Raw genomic sequence first — 23,230 nt, 5'->3', positions numbered from 1 at the left:
CTCCAACAAAACAACAGATGAAAAGTTTATTCCCTTACTTTTCCTTAAGTCATACATCAACAACTACAATTGTTTTTTAGAATTTAGGATATCATTCATAGTAAGCTGGAGATTTAATCAGAGTGGTACATGCAAGACTATTAACACATAAAAAAAAATACAAATGCACTGGAGGGAAAAGGGACAAACGAAAGAACAAATTTCAGCACATTTCCTAGTTTTCTGGTACACTGACCTCTTGGAGACTTAAAAAGATTTTATCCTTCAGATACAGAAATTAAGAGTTAAGATCATTATGGACACTTATGACATGACCCTATTTGAAGGAAAGGGCTAATACAAGGCATTGTAAAACTAATGTGCATGGCAGGTCAGATGGTATCTATCAGTTGTTTTCTATAGAAAAGGACGGTCCCAGAGCTACATTCCTAAGGCTTAGCCCCTGAACTGCTCACAACTGCTACTTGCCTACTCTATACCATGGAACAAATCCTGACAGAATAGGAATACAGGGTGAAAACAACTGTGGGCACAGTCTCTCTGCTGTTACAATATATAATATCCAATGAAGAGACCATCTAATTTAAAAACAGATTAACTACCACATTCTTGGGATACAATTATGAAACAAATTTTGTGGTTTAGAAATGTCAAAATTACATACTTTGACTGTTTTGGACATATTTTACTTTACAAAAGGGAATACAAGAGACTAACAAAACTAAAAATCTATTTACTCTGTAACAACTTATATTTTGAATGTTTTTATAAAAATTTCTTTCAGATACTCTGATTAACTTTTAAGTGACATAAAAAATTTTCAGCACTCTTTAATGCCAGTATTTTGCACAATTTTAAGACAGCCATTGAGTTTAGCATTTTTAGAAAAAAGAGTATACTCACTGAGAATAGCTTACACATCTAGCATAGTTTAGTTTGTCTCAGATTCTTTAAACAAAATTACACCCAGAATTTCAGATATCCTAATTACCACCCCAACCAAATAAATATGTGCATATGTGTGGATTCTAGCAAAAGGGTAAAATATTTTGTATAAATGTAAGACCCACTGATTGGACTGTTAAGAATCTGTTTCCTGGGCTTAGATAAGGAGGACTTCAATAAAGCTAACTATATACTGAGTTCCACTGATTAAAAATGCAGTTCTAAAAATTCTGCTCTTGTGGCAAATGTTTAAACAACTTAATATATGTAAAGCACTGTAAATACTGTACTGGTTCAGGTACCTGTTGAGAAGTGAAATGCTTGTAGCCAAACTATCAAAATTCCGACCTTTCAAAATAGGTTTATAAAATCCTTTTTCTTGAAAATTAGTACTTGCTTTTGAACTCTTAAAATGCCAATTTTAATTACAAGTCCTTAAGTCTTAAAAGTTATTCCTTTCAGCTATTTTTCAATTATTTGAAAATTATTATCTTTTTTACTTGCAATTATTTTTCTTTGAACTATATAATGAACACAAAACCAGTTTCTATTTAAACATCAAATTAACACATTCAACATAAAACTAGGCAATCTAACTTTTACACAATACAAAATCTGAGTGTGACTTGTCAAAAATTCTGTAATAGTAAAACCTTTCCATCTCTTTTAATATTCAAAACTAACAACCTTGTGAGAGTACAAGGCTAGCAGAGATGATCAGATTTAAGGACTGCCCGGCTTCTTCTAAAATGATGCACTCTTTTATCCTAGAAGAGACAAAACTATTTTAAATCATTGAAAATTCCATACGACCATTACTGATCTAAGATTATGAAATAATATATTGGTTTAAGTTTAAATATAGTAAATGAGAAAAGAGGAGGCATTTGGTGGAACTCTGTCCAACAATAAATGTAAGGCTTTGTTAAATGACAGAATTAAAAAAGTATTCCAGTAAACTCAGAAATGTTACAATTAGTACCATTTTAAATAATGATTTAATTAAAGACAGTAGAAAATTCTTAAAACTACTCTTTAATTTTTTTCACTAGAATTTATTTTGTGTGTATAAGTGATGGAGGTGGGTCTTGTATTAATTTGTTGCTTTCATTGGTTAATTAATAAACTGCCTAGGCCCACTTGATAGGCCAACCCTTAGGTGGGTGGAGTAAACAGAACAGAATGCTGGGAGAAAGAAGCCGAGTGAGTGAGTCGCCATGATTCTCCCACTCCAGACAGATGCAGGTTAAGATCTTTCCTGGTAAGCCAGCTCATTGTGCTACACAGAATATTAAAAATGGGTTAGATCAATATGTAAGAGCTAGCCAATAAGAGGCTGGAACTAATGGGCTAGGCAATGTTCAAAAGAATACAGTTTCCGTGTAATTATTTTGGGGCATAAGCCAGCCATGTGGGCGGCTGGGTGCTGGGAACGCAGCCCCGCCACTCCTATTACAACATATAAGCATGCATGCAGGCATGCATAGCCCATTATGTGGAGGTCAAGAGGACAATGTGCACAGTCAGTTTCTCTCCTACAACATGTATGTTTCAGGGATTAAACATAGATCACCAGGTTTTGTGCCAACTGCCTTTATCTGATGAGCCACCTTGCCAGCAAAACAAAATAAAAACTATCCAACAAAACAACCCCAAGACTTGGGTCTGGAGAAATGGTCTGGTGGTTTCAGCTCACAAACTGTTAACTCTAATTTCAAAGGATCAGACACTCTTATCTAGCTTCTGTGGGCATCAGGCACATATGTAGTACAGACATACAAAGTACCAGTATACAATTAAAGAGAGAATTAAAACCTTCCCAACAAAAACAAACAAATCCCTATTTTTTTATTAACTATTTCATCTGACAGAAACCATATTTGTGAACTGTACTGTTTCAATTTGAAATCCTTCATTTTTATTAAAAAGCTCAAAATCTTGTATATTTAAGGCTTAGCTTTAATCTGTGAAGATGTATCATTCTTTATGAAGCAAAGGTAAGAATATTTAAAATGTTTTCTCAAGGGGTGGGTCCTAGGAACACTCTCCCCCATGGATATGAAGACCTAAGGATTGCTCAAATCTCTTATATAAGATGATATGTTTGTATATACACTGGTAATCTTTCTGTATACTTTAAATTTCTCAATTTTTCTACCTAATGTTGTATGTGAACATTCTACCTAAATTTCTATGTGACTGGAGAGGCGGCTCATTTGGCAAAGTATTGCTGTGCAAGCCTGAGGGCCTGAGTTCAGGTCCCTAGCATCCCCTTTAAAGGGCTAGTATTAGAGGTATACTATATAATCATAGTGCTGGAAGAACAGAACCAGAAATAGGCAAATCCCTCTGGCATACATCAGCCAGTCTAGCCAAATGGACAAGCTCCAGATTCAGTGGAAGATCCTGTTTCAAAAAGGTGGTGAAACACCAATGTCTATTTGACTGCTACAAGTACCCTCACATGTACACAGGTACACACATTATCAGGTACATGTCAATAGGATAACATCCCACTTAGGTTGGGGCCTAGAAAACTGGTCACAAATGTACACATTTTTAGATGTTAGGTAGGAATTAAAATTATGGGGCTGAAGTTAAAAGAATGATGATGGAAATACACAGTACATTCAGTTTCAATATAAAACAGTATTTAGTTGCTTATAATAAGTCTGTGGCTCCATGTGCTTGTTCTGTAATCAGGAGGACAAGAACTTGGGATCCTAAAAATGCCAACATCTACTATGGGCCTCCACACAAATATTCTGACTGATCTGTGAACATGCAGGCACATACATACACACACACAACAGACAACAGCAGGTTTCTCTACTAATTTCTGATTCCTAACTAGAGGAAAAGAAATCTCTAGATTTCAAAGGGAAGTATTCTTTCCTTCCAACACAAGGTGAAAACTCAATTTTGAACACTTTTGTTTTCAAACATCATTTAACACTTTTAGAACTCTGGGGCAAACTGACTGCTGCACTACATACTGCACTGTGTAGAAAAAAATTTAAATGAGCATCTTTTACTCATTATATTGCAAACACATTGTAGGTAATAACTTACACTGCCTAGTAAGTTAGAAATGAAAATAAGCAAGGGGTTTATTTCTGGAATGGCTAAGACATTTTTAAATTTGACTTATGGTTGTACAGATAAGTAAAAAATACTAAAAATCTATTGAATTATATACTTTAAATGAGTTGTATGACATCCATATTACACACTTATCCTTTATCATTTCAAAATATCTCCCCCAGAATGCAGTATTCTCCCCAATGAACTCGCCAATTAATAGACTTCATATTTGGACTCAAAAGTAAAAGAACCTTAGAGACTTTGTGTTCTACTTATTCTCATTTTACATCTGTAAAGTCTTGGGACTGGAAGAACAGCTCAGTAGTAAGGCATGTGATTACAGCATGGCCAAGTTCCTGAGTTCTAACCCTCAAATAAAACCACCACATAGAAGGCACCACATAGAAACTCTAAATGTAATGTCCTAAAATGTAAATGATCTGTGCAATGTGAACATATTAAAAACCCAAACTTTGTTGAATTCTCACTTGGTTATTTTCAACCTCCTTAGTTTTATTCCTTTTCATTCTCCACGATGTTCAAATCTATTAACCAAGTAGTTCTTTTGTTTCTCTTTAATCCTACAGCTATGAATTACACTCTGATTTCAAATTTTTCTGTGTGGTCAAGTAATTATTTTATCTGCCAACTCTCATGAACCTTTTATATTACTTAGCATTTCTCCGTAGTTTGTGTGCATACTGTGTAAGTCAAAGGTTAACATCATCTGCAGTCTTTCTGACTGCATTCTACCTTTTCTCACTGAACACACAGATTACTGATAGGGACTGACCTTGCTACACAGCTTGCTCAGGATTCTGTCTTTGCCCCTGAGGACTGGAATTCTAGGCAGGCTGCTAAACCCACCTGGCATTTATAAATTCTGAGTTCAAAGTCACATTTGCTCAGTAAGTGCTTTACTCACTGAGCCATGTGCCCAACAGCTCATCACCTCAACCTCCTGAAAACTTTCCTTCCCTAAAGACAAACTTTATTATTCTAAGATTTGCACAGCATCCAACACACTTTGGGTAAAATACAACCACTATAATGGTTTACCAAGGGTTTATATAATAAAACAACTTCAATTAATCACTATAAAATATATGCACTACAGAAAAAACTAAGTTTCAATATTAACACACACATTCTATTCTGCATACTATTCTTGTCCTACCTTGAAGTAATCATCTTGAGTAACAAGAGAATTTCTCAGTCTGTTCTCGGGGTTAAATAGACAAGAGACCACCGTCTGTATGCTTCGGTCCACAGACTTCTGAAACACAGAAGTTTAAAGACTACATCTTTTATTCACTGCTAATGGCTTTTTGAAAGTATATTGAGCATATACTCTACTAAGAAAATCTTTCACTAGCATCAAATTCTTACCATTTATTGTTTACTTTATATATAGTCCGCCTAAATTTAGTATTTTAGCAAATTTAAAAATTTGTATTTATTAAAACTATGGTATTTTGTTTGAAGCATTCATTTTTCGCTATTACAGAAAGAATCAAACATTTCAATATTTCAAAAACATATTCAGGGAGATATGTTAGTATAATTGTTCAACAAGCTATTTTAATTTTATGTGTATATTTATGTGTGCAAAATTTGTTCTTTTTGAGGCAGGGTCTCATGTAACCCTAGGCTTGCCTCAAACTGGCCATGTAGCCAATGCTAGTTTTGAACTCCTTATTTATTGTTCAATAGTTTTCTTATTCACTAGCACACACAGATGATCTGTCCAGTGAAATCTTTCGTTTTTTCCCAACATGTCAACTGCTTTATTTATTCAACAATATGAATTAGAATTTTGAGATGAGAATATGATTAAAGAAATGACTAAATCAGGCGGTGGTGACACACACCTTTAATCACAGCACTCTGGAGGCAGAGGCAGGTGGATCTCTGTGAGTTCGAGACCAGCCTGGTCTACAAGAGCTAGTTCTAGGACAGGCTCCAAAGCACAGAGAAACCCTGTCTCGAAAAACCAACAGAAAGGAAGGAAGGAAGGAGGGAGGACAGACGGACTGTCTAATTCGGTATCAAACAATTACCATTTTAAAAAGCTAATGTCATAAATATTTTCAGAGTATCATAAATAATACATAGTACTATTTTGCTAAATAAAAAATTTAAACTATAAAAGACATGGCAAATATTCATACTAATAGTAGAAATCTGGCCACTGAATTCTACCAAATCATACTATAGACCAGTAACTAAAATATGATTTAAGAAAAATGCAATTAGAAGAAAAGATACAACAAAGGAATCAGAAACTCCAAGTTTGGGGTATCTGAGGTATTATTTTCTTGTACATTAATTGCAGCGTTAAGTCCCCTGAGCTCTGCAGGTTGTAACTTTCATTTTTAAATCGTGGCAAATAGGTCAAAGAATCATAATTAATATAAAATAAATTTTAAAAACAGTAAATAAAATTAGATGTTTGCCTTTTGTGAGCCATTTCCAGAGGCTGGAGTAGCTTCATGAACTGAACATTCATTTGACAAAACTTCAGTTCCTGAGTCAACTTCACTGCAATGGTAGTTAACAGTTGTATAAGCCTAAATTTAAAACGATAAAAGTATAATTAACAAGAAACATGATACATTTCTAAGTCATTCTTTAGAAGGTCATTTCAGAAACTGTTTTAAACTAAATGTTTAAAACTACACTGTTTTAAAATGAAGTCTTTTATTTTAAAAATGCCTCTGTCAACATGAAAGTCAGTAGAATTAAAGGAACAATAATATGTAGTTAACGGAGTACCTGAGAATTCTCTGTTTTTCAAATATCCTATCTTTATCTTTATGAAAGTTAGTTAACAGCAGCTCAGGTGGTTTACTGATAGATGGAATCACCTTTTATTTTAAAGGTAAAATGTTTCTCTTCTATATATTTTCTTTTTGTTGCAAACTCAGGCAGATTCTAGAAAGACCACATGCTAACTCTGAATCTAATATTTAATAATATTTTCCTTTATTATACATCATGCCAATAAGTAACCAAAAACTTATTGTTTATGAAGCAGCCATTGACTGGGCATACAACAATAATATGAAAAACAAAAAGCAGGTTTTTTCTTATGTGAGTATATAACTGAGATGAAGTAAAATACCTAAAATAAGGTAATTAGAATATTTATAAGCCTACACAATATTGCAAAAGAAATAAATGAGAGAAAACTGTAAGACTAAGTAAGCAGAGTACATTTAGCTAATTCATTTTACCGGAGGTATAACATAACTCCTCTGTTCCCCAGCCGGCCACTGCGGTGGCATCTTAAGAAAAGAAAACAAAGATTATTTAAACACCCACACATCTTTTCAAAAGAGATAATTAGACAATGTTACAGTCTTTATCACCCTGACTCAATTTCTTATTACGAAACAGAACAAAAGATAGGTACCTTTATGCTACTATCTGTGCATTTTTCAGTTTCTTCCATATGTAAAACTCACTTTTTCTCAATTGGAAGCTGGCATTCAGGAAAATTTAAAAAGACAGGAGCACTTGGAAATTATTACTACAGCTACAGTTATGGGTCATACATATGGTCACATCTATTGGAAGAAATTCACGGAACTACTATTTTATAGCATCTAGCAAAATTATGCACTATCAATCAAAATTCGGTACTGGGTAATATTTTTATTTTAACCTATCTTATAAAAACTTCTAAGTCAGCAAGGATTTTTAAGACATTTGACAAAAATGAAAGTATGTTGAAATAAACAGAAGATACTTAATCTTCATAAACAGTCTCAACAAATGTTTTTTCCTTGTCAAAATATTTACCTCTAAATAATATTGATGTCTGAATTATAGACTAATTCTACTTCCCTTTAATTTTAGATCATTTATATAGCACACTATGTAGCAATTTTATATAAAGACCAAAGTAGTATCTCCAAGTTATTTTACATTCCCTTAAATTATCTGATAATTCAAGTCCTCCTCAGTGCTTAGGGAACCCTGGGGAAGAGGAGTCAGAGGGGATAGAGGACACCAGGAGAATATGGCCCTATAAATCAACACAATCAAAGCTCTTATGACTGCACAGGACTGAGGTTGCATGCACCGGCTCCTCTGCCTATGTATTATGGCTTCCAGTTTAGTTATTTATGATATTTCTGAGTGTGCAAACAAATGGATCTCTAAGTCTTGTGACTTCTCTTGGGCTCTTTTTCCATTTTTGTTTTTTTTTCTCCCTAGCTCAGTTTTGCTATGGCAGTTTTCTCTAACATACTTTATTATTATTCCTTTTGTGGTGGATTGAGTGAGAATGGCCCCATAGGCCCATATACTTGAATGCTTGGTCACCAGGGAATGGCACTATTTGAAAGGATTAAGAGGTGTAGCCTTGGGGGACTGGAGAGATGGTGCAGTGGTTAAGAGCACTGGTTGCTCTTCCAGAGGTCCCACATTCAATTCCCAGCACCCACTAGGCAGACAATTGTTTGCAGTTCAAGTTCCAGGGGATCCGACACCCTCTCCGACATATATGTAGGCAAAATACCAACGCACATGGAATAAAAATAAATAAATAAAAAAGAAGGGGTGTAACCTTGTTGGAAGAAATGTGTCACTGGGGGTGGCCTTTGAGATTTTCAAAAGCCCAAGACAGAGACAGGGGCTGTCTGTTCCTGCTGCCTATGGATTCAAGATGTAGATAGAACTCTCAGCTACCTCTCCAGCACTATGTCTGCCTGCATGCTGCCACGCTGATAATGAACTAGACCTCTGAAACTGTAAGCTGGCCTCAACTAAATGCTTTCTTTTATAATAATCGCTGTGGTCATGGTGTCTCTTCACAGCACTAGAACACTAAGACACCTTACAAGCCTGTTTATAAGGAGTAGATCTGGATAGGATGAATGAGGACAGGGGCTGGGAGAAGTAAAGAAAGGGGAATCACAACTGGAATATACGTGTGTGAGAAAAGTCATTTTCAATTAAAGGAAAAAATACCTGATAATTATAAACTGGCAGCTGATACCCAGTGATGACCTGAACTGGTGAACTTGGATAAGGAGGGTATGCCTGAGAATAAAGTTCACAGAAAAATTGGATTAATAACATAAATTTGAGAAAATGAGAAAGAGTATCATTCACAATACAACAAAAAAGTATTTTTTCTCTTTTTCTATATATATAGCAACTCAGGAGTCTAAAAGATTGGTTTTATAAGGAAAATATTTCTTGTCAAATGATAACCCACTGCACAGGAAGGAGGAAAAAGACAACTTAAATGACTGCTTTTCTAAGCCAAAATTCACCTTTGGAAGTTGCTGTACACCAATTATACATACAGTTCTAGCAAGAGAGTTCAATAAATAACATCTTCTGTTTCTTTATGAAAATACCTTCACAGATAATGCACTCATAGCAATGTTAACAGGACGGAGAAGCTCTAACTTTTCTATAGCCTCATTTAATTTCTGAAAGTTAAGGAATTACAATCTGAAACTGGAGAAGTGATTAAATCATTGTTTTCCGACCTGGGCTGATTCACCCCTCCTTAGGCAACCTGGTCCTGGGAGGTTACCATATTGATGCCGTACTTAGTACGATATAGCACACTACAGCCCAGAACTCCTGGACTCAAGAGATCCTCCTGTCTCAGCCTCCCGAGTAAATCACGTGAGCACTACCACACCTGGATGAATCATTGTTTTCTTATACTTCAGTATTTACTGACTAAAAGCAAGTAGTAGCACACACAAATGCCTTATATCAGTCATGATTCACAATAAATATTAGGAGTAAGTATAGATTTTCTTCTAAGTCATATTTTGAACAAGAAAAATAAGGCAAGACACAGTTTATATTCCACACACAAAAAATAAATATGACTTTATTATTTTTTTGCCAAAAACAGTCTCTAAAATTGAAAAGCATAAAAGTAAAATGTACTAAGAATGTTATTTAGCATAAATAAGCATAGTAAACATGAAAATTTAAATATTAACCCAGCTCAAATTAAACTCAAGAAACCTATGATTTTAGATAAAACCTATCAATTTTAGAGCTAAAATAAACCCAGGTGTCAACAACCTACATGAGGAGGCATTTGGAATTCACTGCAGGTCAAACACAGATGAACTGATCTTCTTTGGGAAGAACCAACTAAGAGGATATGCAAAGCTGTTCCTGAACATTTATTGAACTTTTTCAACTTGGAAAAAAAAGGCAATAGTAAAATTCTTCTATATATACTTTATGTGTCTGAAATATAAACTTTGGAAAAAAAATATATCTAATGTGGCTACCAAGGTTCTAGGATAAAGGCTTACAAACTACATAGAGGCAGATTTCAGCTCAGCATGAGGAAAACAGCAATTAAGAATGAAAATAAACAAATTCTTCCCATTTCAAGTATTCCAATAAGGACTGGACTGTATTACACTTAACATCCAAACCATGCATATGATTTCAGAGCTTAAAAAGACTTAAACCTAAGAACAAGAATGCAGGCTGTTATTACCTGAACATACTGAGTTATAGGATTCATCATGGTTGGAGGCTGCATGTATGTCTCAGCATTTGGACTACTCCAAACACTCTGAAACTGTGGTGGAGGAGGAGGATTAAAAATCAAAGGACGTGGCTGCACATGATAAGTACCTTTAAAAGAAACAAGAGAAAAACTTACATCAAGTTCTCTGAAAACCTAAACAGTTTTATCAAGAACAATTTCTGGTTTTACTCACATAAATTTTGTTTCCTGATTGCAGGGCCCAGTTTCAGCTTTTTACCATGAAAATTTATCTGTGACTAAAAACAGTAACAAATGATAATTTATTACTTCCGAGACTTGGGCAAATACTACTGTGCTCAGCCTTAGAACTCTAGTCAAAGCATCTCAAAGCATCAAGTTAAATTTTGTAAAGCCATTCATCCCATTTCTAACTCTGTCTCTAGCTGATAAAGCTAGAGGCCCCCAAGCAAGCAGGTTCTGTTAAACTACGTAAGATTACATTTTGGCCAGGCGGTGGTGGCGCACACCTTTAATCCCAGCACTCACGAGGCAGAGACAGGCAGATCTCTGTGAGTTTGAGGCTAGTCTGGCCTACAGAGCCAGTTCCAGGATAGCCTCCAAAGCTACAGCAAAATCCTGTCTCAAAAGACAAAAATTAAAAGGTTTTTTTAATTTTAAACAGAAAGGAAGCCTATTTTTCTCTGTATTTTATATAAGACTGAATATCCAGTACTTTTCAACTCTAAAGCATTGCTAAAGAAATTTTCTGTAAGACTATTACTTACTTCTACTATCTTCTGCACATCCACGTCATTATAAAATGAAACAAATCCATAGCTAGAAAGCAGATAAATGAAATACAAAATTGTAACTACATAGTACCATGATTTACACTATCTAGTATTCTATAAAATAGCAGAAATGGTGATAATGGAAGATGAATATACTGTCCTAAATATGCTGAAACATAGACAACAGATCCTCTATAAATAGCACTTTGTTCTCTTAGTCTAATATCAGAATGGGTTAATATTCATTAACAAAGATCATGTAAGGCAAGACAGCTAAAATTTAAGATACTGTGAAATGTACAAAAGGAATCTGATAACCCATGTTATTAGATTTGTGTGAGTTAGGAAATACCAAAATACAAATACTAGGATAATAAAACTGATAAAAAAAAAACCTTTTATCCATAAAATAACCAAAAGCAACAAGTTTTATTAATGCCCACTTAGAGTCTTGTCTGATATCCAGGCATCTCTCCAGCCATGCTCAGTTCTATAAACAGTAGCTATAGCAAACATGTTTACATACCCCTTCGACACACCAGTTCGATCAGTGATTATCTTCACTTCTTTTACTGAGCCATATCTGGCAAAGAAACTCCTAATTTCGGTTTCATCCATCTATGAGAATAAATAAACTCCAAGAGTAAAGACTAAGCATTCAAGATTTCTAATTGTATTGTGAAAAAGAAATTTGATTATATGCAAGTCAATCTCTGGTATTCCGAAATTACTCTACTTTGAGTGTAGTTTTAGTCTCTATGGGTTAAAACCAAAACTGCATAAAATTTACAACAATGAAAATCCTTTTAGGTCTACACATCAAACCCCATCATCCACAACACTTTAAATAACATTTTTGAGCCTCTGAACTGTTGCCAGGGCTCCTCTCGGAAGTCCAGCGCTCATGCACCACTCCCACCTCTTCTCACCCAACACTCCCTGGCTTCACAATGTATTTTAAAATGCAAACAAAGTATGAATACAATACCCTAACATCAATTCCACCAACAAAAACAGTGTTTGGCATGATTTTGCCTTCTGGCAAAACATATCCTTGACTGGTGGCTGCTGCTGAAGACTGGGTGCTGGCCTCCCTGGAGACAGCTGAATTTGGAGACTCAGAAGTTGTGGCAGACTGTAATTTAGAAAATAAACAATTTAAAAATACATATACATAAACACATATGACAAACTATATAAAAAATATACTTTTTGTATTTAACGTAAGTTAGTGTTACTCCCAATCACCTATCTATAGAGCTTAGTTTAGCTTCAGGGACAGCAATTAGCAGAGAACTGGTGTGGAAATTAAACGAAAGGAAACAGTACTTTCTGAAATATGTTTCTCACAGTCATCTTTTTAAAAACAGTGTGTTAATCTGAGTAAGAATGGTCACCTCTTGAAAAGATTTGGGGTTGTGGCCTCATCAGAGTTGGGCTTTCAGATTTCAAAAGCTCAAGCCGCTCAGAGGCTATTTTGTGTTCCTACTTAAGAACAACCTTATTCTTTTGAACAGCAAATTCCCTTCAACAATATTTCATGACAGTGAAATGACAGGGAGTAAAAAGATTAATGTTTTCCCTTCTTTTAATGTCATACAATTTTACTTTTTTTCTAAATGGGACTACTACATATGCTATGTATCTTCAACTCTTTAGAACTTGACTAGATTTGCTTTCCTACATCTGTCCAACCCTTCTCAATTTTTCATTCAAAAATAAATTCAAAACAAACAGTGGTTCTGTAATTTTTATAGGACTCCCTTTCTCAACTGTCTCTTCCTTTATGAATGAAAATAGGCTATATTTATTTATAACTAATTTTTATTTCTGATGTCTGTAACACAAGGCATGGATGCTTTTTTATTTAGAGATGTTATACTTCACCAGATAACTGTGTCAGAGTCTAAGAAGTAATAAATGCACTGATCCTCAGTGCTTCAGGGACACTTAATACCTAGAGATATTGCTGGATATCACCAGTGAGGTAAACGTCTGACATCTGGTAGGTAGGCAGCCAGGGATACAACTTCAATATCCCATAATACCAACTACAACCACCACCGCCGCCAACAAAGAATTGCTGGTACCAAAACCTGTATAAGGATGTGCTGAAACTGTTACGTGTGATATCCCTAGAATTGAAGGGAAACATGATCGTGGGGGAAGAACTTGATTTTTTTTTTTTGCTCTTAAATAAATTACCTGTTTTCAGGATCTTGATTTCCTTGCTTGAAAATTAAGGAATTAGAAAAAAGCTCAAATATCTTCTAATTATTTTCTTTATACAAAAGATGGGTATTTGAGGAAAATTTAACAATGAGAAAAATAAAGCATCAAATATTATAGGTCACTCGATTTGGGCTTAGGCTTCCTGCTTAATTAGGGTAAGTATAAAATTTGTCTCATCTTAATAGTGTAATGATGTATTAAAGAAGGCACACCATACCCTGGCCAGTAGGTGGCACTCAAAGCTAACAAAGCAAAAGTACTCATTTTAACAAGCCCTGAACCACAGGCAGAAATGCTACTTACTGTATGCTTCACTTAGTGTTTAAAACACCCATAACCAATAGCTGCTTTTTAAAACATGACCAAAAACACTCTACAACCAAATAATCATTAAGTCAGAATAAAATAGTATAATTTTTGAACTTTATTTAGAGACAGGTTCTTACTATGCAACTTTGGCTGACCTGTAGATCAGTCGGCCCTCAGAGTCATGGATTTCCACCTTCCTCTGCCTTCTATGATTATTTTTAAAGACAATGTCTCATGTTGCAAAGTTAGCCTTAAACTACTGTGGCACTCAAGTGATCCTCTTGCCTTAGGCACCTGGCCCCTACTGCCTCCAGTAGTTGAGATTATCCACAAAATATACCGAACTTGGTAGAAAAATATCCATTAATAAATGTAATAGCATATTGAAAACAGACTATTAAGTATAAGACAATTTATCAATTCGACCTCCAAATGAATTGAGAAATATTAGGATACTAACAATGAACTTGGAAGCTATCACACATCAACTCTCCACAGTACAATAACATTATATCTGAATATCCACATCAAAAATCGCTAGAAGCTGAGAATATTGTTACTAAAAATTCCAGAATAATGTTCTTTGAAATTTAATTAAATCACCATAATAAGCAAATTGCCATGTATGGTACAAATACTGGCCCCGATAGTAAGTCTGATGTCATTAAATTTCTAACTCTAATGGAGAAAACTGTCCACAAGTACTTTACAGTACTGTTATTTTAATTTAACTGAGATTGACAAGTAATTTTACAACTAAAATATTTACATGAAATTGCCCAATTTTATTTTAACATCGTCATAAACTATATTAATTTCCTTCCTTTATCGCTAAAATGGGGAAACCTGTGTAAATGAAATGCAACATGTTCGACAATGGCTACCGACACGCTCGGTACTGTTCCCCGCCCAAGCTAGCCCAGAACTCGCATCTCCTCCGGCAGCCTCCTCTGTGCTGGAATTGTAGCAGAGTTGCTTTCCGGTTCAGGTCGCCAGCTGCCTGGGTCGCCTCCTGCACGCGCATGCGCACAAGCCTACCCAGAGCACCCACCTGGTCCTCAGGTGCCCCCCCCACAGGGCCGCGCCAGCAGGGTGATGGTGGGGCGAGGCTCTGGGTAGGGAGAGGCACGGGGTGGGGTAGGGATAGGCGCAGGGGTGGGGCGAGGCACGGGGTAGGGACAGGCACGGGGTGGGGCGAGGCGGGAGACTTGGGGAGGGGGGTGGGGCGGGGTGAGGCGCGGGGTGGGGCTAGTGGTAGGGGTGGGGGTAGGCGCAGGGTGGGGGTGGGGCACGGGCAAGGCGCGGGGTGGGGCAAGGTGCGGGGATTGGGGGTGGAGCGAGGCACGGGGTGGGGGATGGGCGCGGGGTGGGGGATGGGCGCGGGGTGGGGGTGGGGCACGGGCAAGGCGCAGGGTGGGGAGAGGTGCGGGGATTGGGGGTGGAGCGAGGCGCGGGGTGGGGGATGGGCGCGGGGTGGGGCGAGGCGCGGGGATAGGGACAGGCACAGGGGTGAGGGTGGGATGAGGTGGGGGTGGGGATAGGCGTGGGGTGTGGATAAGGTGGGGGTGGGGTGAGGCTTGGGGTGGGGCGCGGAGTGGGGGCCGGGCTCCCGCAGGCCCTGAGGCCAGAAGGCGGGAAAGAGATGTGGCGCGAGGCCCAGGCTGAGCACACGGTCGGCCCGGAGCACCCGAGGTCCCTGCGGCCGTGTCCACCGGCCTCTGGCCATGTCCCAGCAGCCCCGGTGTGCTGGTAGGCCGCCAAGTCGGCAGGGCCGCCCCTGGGGGTGTCAGGCGGGCCCCACAACTGGAATCCTCAAGGAACCCCACCCTTCCCTTCACCTCATCTCCGTGCTACCCAAAAAATCCAAATTTCACCCCGTCTGAGGAGTGTGGCCTCCAGCAGGGCCCGTCCCCCACCAGCCGGCCTGCCCCGACTCACCATGATGGCGGCTGGAGTTCGGTGAAAACACCTCGGGGTGGACCAGGCTATGTGGCCGCCTCACCCGGGGGGGCTGTGGGCGCGCTGCGGGGCCGCCTGGTCTCCAACGGGCGAGGAGGAGGACAGAGACGCGGAGCCCCGAAGCGAGCCGGGCCGGGGTCGCCGAGGCACTGAGGCGTGGCGGGCGGGGGCCAGGGGTGGCTGTGCGTGACCTGGCCGTGCGGTAGGCCTCAGCCAATGGGCGGCCACGTCGGGCCCTCGCAGGGGGGCCCCCCCGGGGACCCACGTCGCCCTCCGGGTGCGTGAGGGGTGCCACGGGGCATGCGCGAGGTACGGTGCCCCTGGCCGCTCTGCTAGGCCGCGTCCTCACAGACGGCGCGGGACCCCCCTGACATGTGCTATATGCTGAATGGTGCCCAGAGTTTTGTTTGGAAAACTTTTATTTAGGTTATGGCCAAAAATGGCCCCATGAATCCAAAAAGTGTGGCCAGCGGCTTGAAATGAACAAAATGAGCGAGTCTCGGGCGTCGCTTGGCCGAACTCCTTGCCGCCTTCTGCCACATGTAGGAGGCGGAGCCCTCGGGAGGGACGGACGCCACCGCCATGGCGGCCCACAGAGCCTCACAGCTGACTTTTTTTTCTTTCAAATAAATGAGTACCTGAATTACCAGGAAAAACAGATGCAGCCGTGAACACATGAGAATATTTCTTTCCGCGTGGAGTTTAAGTTGTAAGGGAAGCCTTTCTCTTGTAGGCTTTACAGAAGGCCTGCGAAGAGAATTCTAGAACATTCTAATGTTAGGGAAAGCGGGCCTACCCACACCAAAGCCAAGCCCTAGGTGGGTGATGGAGACGATCGTGCATTGCAGAACCACTTCAACCCCTTAGAACAGCATGGGGTTTTCCCAGACAAGGTTTCTCTGTGTAGCTTTGGCGCCCGTCCTGGAGATCATGGTGGCCTCGAACTCACAGAGATCCTCCTGCCTCTGCCTCCCGAGTGCTGGGATGAAAGGCTTGCACCACCACTGCCCCAAACTTGCCTTTTGTACAGATGTAACGTATTTAAATGATTTTTTTGGCAGCAACATGATATACTTCAATTTCTCACCATGCAGACAATAATGGTGGATAAAATAACTAGCTAGCTAGCCTTGTTTAGAACATGGCTTTATAGAGGTACCCATTTAAAACGGGGAAATTCCAAGGTACAGGAAAGGAAAACAAGCTACAAACTCGCGTGGTGAGGGGCTCTCTGGCTTTCGATAGGTGGCGAGGTTGTAGTGTGAACTGTCATACAAAGTGCCTGGGCTGTCCTAGTACAGAGAAAAAAGAGCACAAATGGTCTGGAATGGCAGCTTAATGACGGTGGACTGGATGGTCCTAACCTGTAGCTCCAGGCAGGCCTAGGTGTGTAGGGAGGAGGGCCAAGCTGAAGCAGTGCAGAGTGCTATCTGGAACAACACCCCGCCACACACCAGCACCCTTGAAAGGGTGCACTGAGAGCGGAGGGCGCCGCGAAGACAACTGTAATAAAAACAACTCGTTTGTCTCGGATTAGAATTCGAAACTACACCTGTATTTCCCGAATTTACAGTTTTGATGTGTATGTTAGTAGAATCTCAAAATGAAGAAACTGGTCTTCCCACTTTACTCTCCCCTCTAGGCACGGTGTTTCCGGAATCCCTAGAAAAGGACTTTTCAAAGATAAGCCTACAGGAAGTGGGGCCTAGTGACGCCTTTTCCTAATCCCAGCTGCTTGGGAGGAGAGCTAAAAGTTCAGGGCCTCCCTAACGGTTTACTGACACTGTTTCAAAATAGAAGGAAAGAAAGGGCTGAGGATACAGCACAGTGCAGCGCGCTTGCTAGCACGTATGAAGGATGTGCTGGGTTTAAATTCACTGTAGAACATGCACACACACACACACAGACATACACATACATACGCACGCATGCGCGCGCGCGTGCGCGTACACACACACACACACACACACACACACACACACACCAAGTGAGTAGAGCCTTCACAACAGAACATTGTAAAGCATTTACCATGAACAGTAGTGGAAGGTTTGGATTGCGTGTACTTTTTGCTTGCTCTGACTACTCTTTTCCTTCGCGACACCAAGCGTTTCTGTATTGCTCAAGCATTTACTGCCTTAACGTACACTGTAAGTAGAGAGTGAACACAGATCTTTCCTCTGAAATAGTTCAGAGATAAATACCTTCTCCCAGTTTAACTGGTCAGTTTATAGTTTCCTTCTGCTAACCTTCTGTAAATTAGCCGTCATATTTTTAGACCCAGCCACATAAATAACATTTTGCTCATCATTTATTTGTTTGCATTTCTCAGATCTTCCTGGATTATTTTCCTTGTGCTTGTAGTAAATCCTATTTTAAATTTTAATTAAAATATGATTAAGTCATTATCCTTCTTCCTCTCATCCCTTTACCCCTACCATGGACCATCCCCTTTCCAAATTCCTGCGGCCTCCTGTTTTGTTTTATATTAACCATTCTTGCATATACATACAAATAAGCAAACATGCAAACCCAGTTAACTGTATCCGTTCCTGTTGCCTATCTGCGTATGTTTCTAGGGCTGCCCACTTGACACTGGATAATCAGTCAGGTGGCTCATGCCTAGAGACTAATTCTCCCTCTCTCAGCAATTGTAAATTACTTGTAGTTCATCATCTAGGGGTGGGGTTCTGTGACATTCTCCCATCTTTGTCTGGATGTCAACTGGTGCTGTAATTGTTCAGGTCTTTTTTTAAAATTATTATTATTATTTTCATTCAATTTATTTTAATCATGTTTCCCCTCCCCCCTCCAACTATGGTAATAGACTCCCTGCCTATGGTAATTTATGTCTTCTCTATCTCTCAACAAAATCCCCATAAAATAAAAATCAAACAAGAAAAAGTCCAATAAGATTAAATAATGCCAAAACAAAAGTACACATACACACACACACACATACAACAAGCAAGCAACAATAACAAAATCTATGGAGTTTCCTATGTATTGGCCAACTACTCCCAGGCATGGGTCTGCCTTCATGTGTGGCTAATATACCCAATGATGCTACATTGCAGAAACAAATGTTCCTTTTCCCAGCAGGTATCAGTTAAAAAGTAGCAATTAGGGTGGTAGCGACACATGCATTTAATCCTAGCACTCAGGAGGCAGAGGTAGGTAGCTCCTAGTTCAAGGTCATCCTGGTCTACAAAGAGAGTTCCAGGTCACCCAGGGCTATTCAGAAAAACAAAAACAAAACAAGAAAAACACAACAGCTAGCTTCTTGGTTAAGAAGTTTGAAATCATTTCCATGTGCCCCCTCAGTGATAGGAACCCATGTAGGGCCTGTGCAGGTGCTGTTCATGCCACTATGCACGCAAAAGTTTCTTTTGTTCAAATATGTATCAGTTGTGTCTTATCTGGAAGATACTATTGAGTTGGAATCATCCATGACCTCTAGCTCTTCATCTCCTCTTTTGCATAGATTCCTGAGTCCTGGGGGGAGGGATTTGATGAAGATATCCCAGGTCTCTCAGCCTCTGCACACTGTCCAGTTCTGGGTCTCTGCGTTATTTTCCATCTACTGAAAGAAGAAGCTTCACTGATGTTGAGTTGAGTAAGGAACTGATATGGATATAACAATATGCCACTAAAAGTCATTGTTATGTTCCTTTAGCAAAATAATTGTGATAGATTCCCCCAGGCCTATGAACTATCTAGTCTCAGGTTCTTGACCACTTCAGCAATGTCAGATATGGGCTCTATCTCATAGAGTGGGCTTTAAAAAGTTACCCATAATATTTGTACCATGACTGCACTAATATAACTTTCAGGCAGGTCAAAGGGTTTGTAGCTGGGTGATACTGATGCTTACCTTTGTCTTCCGGGAGCCTTTGGTGGACTGTCTGGCACCATAAACACTAGTTAGTAGGGGTGTCTGGTGGTTTGAATAGAGTGGCCCCCAACATGTTCATATATCTGAATGCTAGGTTATTGGGGAGTGGCGCTACTTGAGAAGGAGGAGGTTTGGCCTTGTTGGAGTGGGTGTGGCCTTGTTAGAGGAAGAATGTCATTGGGTGGGCTTTGGGGGTTTCAAAAGCCCAAGTTAGGCATAGTGACTCTTCCTGCTGCCTTTGGATCCAGAGGTAGAACTCTCGGCTACCATGCCTGCTTTCATGCCTACATTCTCCCCACCATGATGGCAATGCATGAGACTGCTAATGTAAGCAAGCCTCAACTGAATGCTCTCTTTTATAAAAAGAGTTTTATAATAAGAGTTTTATAATAAGAGTTGCCATGGTCATGGTGTCTCTTCATAGCAACAGAACACTGACCAAGATAGGGTGCAGCTTCTAGTTAGGAAGTGGAATCATCATCAGGTCGTAGAGAGCAACTACTAGCTTTGGCGATAGCCTGTGATGTTTGGGGGCGGGTCTACGGAACCCTTTTGGCGAAGGACTCCGTATGACGCATTCCTGGCTCTAGATGGTTTACATGGTAGCATATGAGGTCTAGCTGGGGCATTGTCTCACCCATATATGGTGACTTCATTTAGGTGTCTCTCCTATATGTGTATGCTTGAGGAAGCTTCTGCATTAGGAGGCTTCCATGTGACTTTCAAAAATCCCTCCCCATACTACCTCCTCCTCCACCTTGCTCTCCCAGCCAGCCCCCTTCCTATCTAACCCTGCTATTCTAGTTTCCCCGTCACCATCCGTAGCAATAGATCCTATTTCCACTTCCTTCTCCATCTGGTCCCTTACATAAACCCTGTGGTTATTTGACTTGAAGCATGCGTTTCAAAAGATTTTCTAAGAAGCATATAAAAACTAATGTCTACATATAAAACATACAATATTTGTTATGGGGAGTTATCTCACTCAGTAATTTTTATAATTCCATCCATTTACCTGCAAATTTCATTTTTCTTAATAGATGAATAATATCTCATTGTGCTTCTCAGACATTTGTGCTTCATCTTTTGAGAACTCTGCTTAGCTCTCAATCCCATTTTTTAGTTGGGTTTTGTTTCTTGATTTGCTGGATGATGCTGTCCTTTGTCATATAGAAGGTTTCCACCTTGATGAGGGCTCATTTATTAGATTTTGGTCTTCATACCCTTGCTGTCAGTATTCTATTCAAAAAGCCCTTTCTTGTGCCAATGAATCAAGCTTATCCCACACTGAAAAGTTTTTCTCAGTATGTATGAGGGTATTTTTATATCCATATAGTAGATCTCCCTCTTCTTAGCCACCTTTTAAGTATATATATATTTAATATTATAAATTAAAATATAAATGAAAATTTTTCCGTCTTTAAAGCTCATGTTAACTGTCCTCTCAGAACCATTAGCCATCTCTAGTTTTTTAACCTATGTGGTCACAGTTTTTTAAATATATCTTTGTATTTAATCAATATTTTTTTCTCAAAATTTTAGTTTTACTATGAACAAAATAAAGGTGGGCCAAGTTAACAACTTCAGTTTACATGAGCACTTACTTAGAAGTCAATTTGGTATAAGTACACGATGTACAAGCCATGATCACATGTAGTCAGTTCATATAAATACAATCATGCATAAGATACATGAGAAACCAGATTTTGACTGTTATTGTTCGTTGAGGTTTTCTGTAATTTATTAATACAATTTGTAATTTTTGCTGTGAAAAGGAAATGTAACACAGGGATCTCTAGGAGATAAATTGTTAGATTAGATCGTGTGAGTTTTGAGGGTGGGGAGGGCTCTGTTTCAGGTGAAGACGGGCCTGGAGAGACCTAGGCAGAAAGGGACAGTGGGCCCTGAGACCCAGCAGAGCTGCTGCAGGGGACCCTCACTGTGGCAGCACGTCTTGCAACTGGCAATTTATGTTTTGAATCACAAAACATTAAAATTACAAAAAAAAAAATCACCTTGGTAACAAAACACCTTGGTAACCAAAGGGGTGCAGTGATTCCTTGAGGGTTCATTGGGATTAGAAAGGTTTCCTTTATTTATTTATTTATTTATTTATTTATTTATTTATTTATTTAATTTTACATGCCAACCCCAGTTCCCCCTCCCTCTTCTACTCCTGCCTCCCACCTCTCCCCTTCCCAACCCCCCTCCACTTCTCAGAGGGGTTAAGGCCTCCCCTGAGGAGTCAACAAAGTCTGGCATGCCAAGTTGAGGCAGGACCAAGCCCCTAACCCCTGTATCAAGACCAAGCAAGGTATCCCACCATAGGGAATGAGCTCCAAAAAGCCACTTCACATATCCAGGATAAGTCCTGGTCCAACTGCCAGGCCTTCCCTCGCAGCAGGTGAAGCCATAACTCTCACCCACATTCAGAAGGCCTAGTTCAGTCCCATGCAGTCCAGAGTCCGTGAGCTCCCACTAATTCGGGTCAGCTATCTCCGTGGCTGCCCCATCATGATCTTAAACCCCTTGTTCATATGATCCCTCCTCCCTTTTTTCCGCTGAACTCCAGGAGCCGGGCCCAGTGCTCCCCTGCGAGCCACTGCATATTCATGAGTGTCTCCTTTTCTCACACGCATAGACTTCTTCCTCACGTAACAATTTTATTGACTCCATGGGAGTTCCACATCACATTCCCCGTCACAGTCCCTTCCCAGTCCTTTCATGGCCGCTCTACCCCCTTGTGACCTCCCTGAAAAAGAAGTAAAAGGTTCAAAAAGAAGAGTCCACTTTGTGTTAGCTGTATACTTTCTGGAGCATGGTCAAGGTCTTAGTGGCCTTGAGCTACAGCCGAGTCCTTCCTCTCCCACACCTCTGCCAGAAGCCTGTGATTTCGGTGGCATCTCTGTTACTCTTTTTTAAAGTTTTCTTTGGTGGCTTCCTGTTGAGGCTGTTACTTTACTTTTGAGGGGGGCAGGCTGAGGTGGGGGTAGGAGTTGTCACAGGGCCTCCATGTCTCTCCTCAGCCGTGCACCTGCAGCCATCCATGTAATGGCAGACATAGCCTCCTTGCTCTTTGTAGTCAATGGGAGCACAGGTCATGGGCTCCCCTCGGTATCTGGTGACAGCTCAGTCCACAAATATAACCCCTGCTAGAGCAAGACCATGAACCCAGACAAGGCCCTCGGGGCTGCCTGGAACCCAGACATCAAGATGGCTTCAGGTGGCTCCTAGTGGCTACGTGGCCCACAGATATTGACATGGCTTTAGGCAGTAGCATCTACCATGGACATCCCCATGGCCTTTGGTGGTAACTCGGACCGTGACATCAATGCAGACCCTAGCTGCAGTAGGATCCCAGACCCAGATACAGCCCTCAGGTGGCAGCTCAGGCCGCTCAGATCAGTATGAGCCCTGGGGGCAGAACAGCCTACAGACATCAACATAGCTTCAGGTGGTAGCACAGGACACCCCCCCACACACACACACTTCTGCATTGGCCCTGCAGGCAGCCTGGACCATGGGTCTCAA

General features: G+C 40.0%; 1 protein-coding gene across 1 annotated transcript; it reads right to left on the bottom strand.

Moving 5' to 3' along the window:
• Positions 1-1,649: 1,649 nt before the first annotated feature.
• Positions 1,650-15,828, bottom strand: Dazl (deleted in azoospermia like). Its single transcript, XM_057751820.1, has 11 exons — positions 15,787-15,828; positions 12,296-12,442; positions 11,834-11,925; positions 11,302-11,353; positions 10,749-10,812; positions 10,523-10,662; positions 9,007-9,078; positions 7,266-7,316; positions 6,486-6,599; positions 5,207-5,305; positions 1,650-1,712 (listed from the first exon to the last, which is right to left on the bottom strand). The coding sequence occupies exons 1-11, from the start codon at positions 15,787-15,789 to the stop codon at positions 1,650-1,652; spliced, it is 897 nt and encodes a 298-aa protein (XP_057607803.1). The 5' UTR covers positions 15,790-15,828.
• Positions 15,829-23,230: the final 7,402 nt, after the last annotated feature.

This window comes from Chionomys nivalis, chromosome 19 (assembly GCF_950005125.1).
Source record: "Chionomys nivalis chromosome 19, mChiNiv1.1, whole genome shotgun sequence".
Taxonomy (NCBI): Eukaryota; Metazoa; Chordata; class Mammalia; order Rodentia; family Cricetidae; genus Chionomys; species Chionomys nivalis.
This window is presented reverse-complemented; position numbering and strand designations above follow the sequence as displayed.

Excerpts from the sequence above, each read along its gene's own strand:
- Dazl (XM_057751820.1), bottom strand. Across the intron at positions 9,079-10,522 it reads CTATAACTCAGTATGTTCAG|GCATACCCTCCTTATCCAAG; the intron begins GTAATAACAGCC and ends CTTTATTCTCAG. Across the intron at positions 6,600-7,265 it reads GGAGTTATGTTATACCTCCG|GCTTATACAACTGTTAACTA; the intron begins GTAAAATGAATT and ends TTTTAAATTTAG.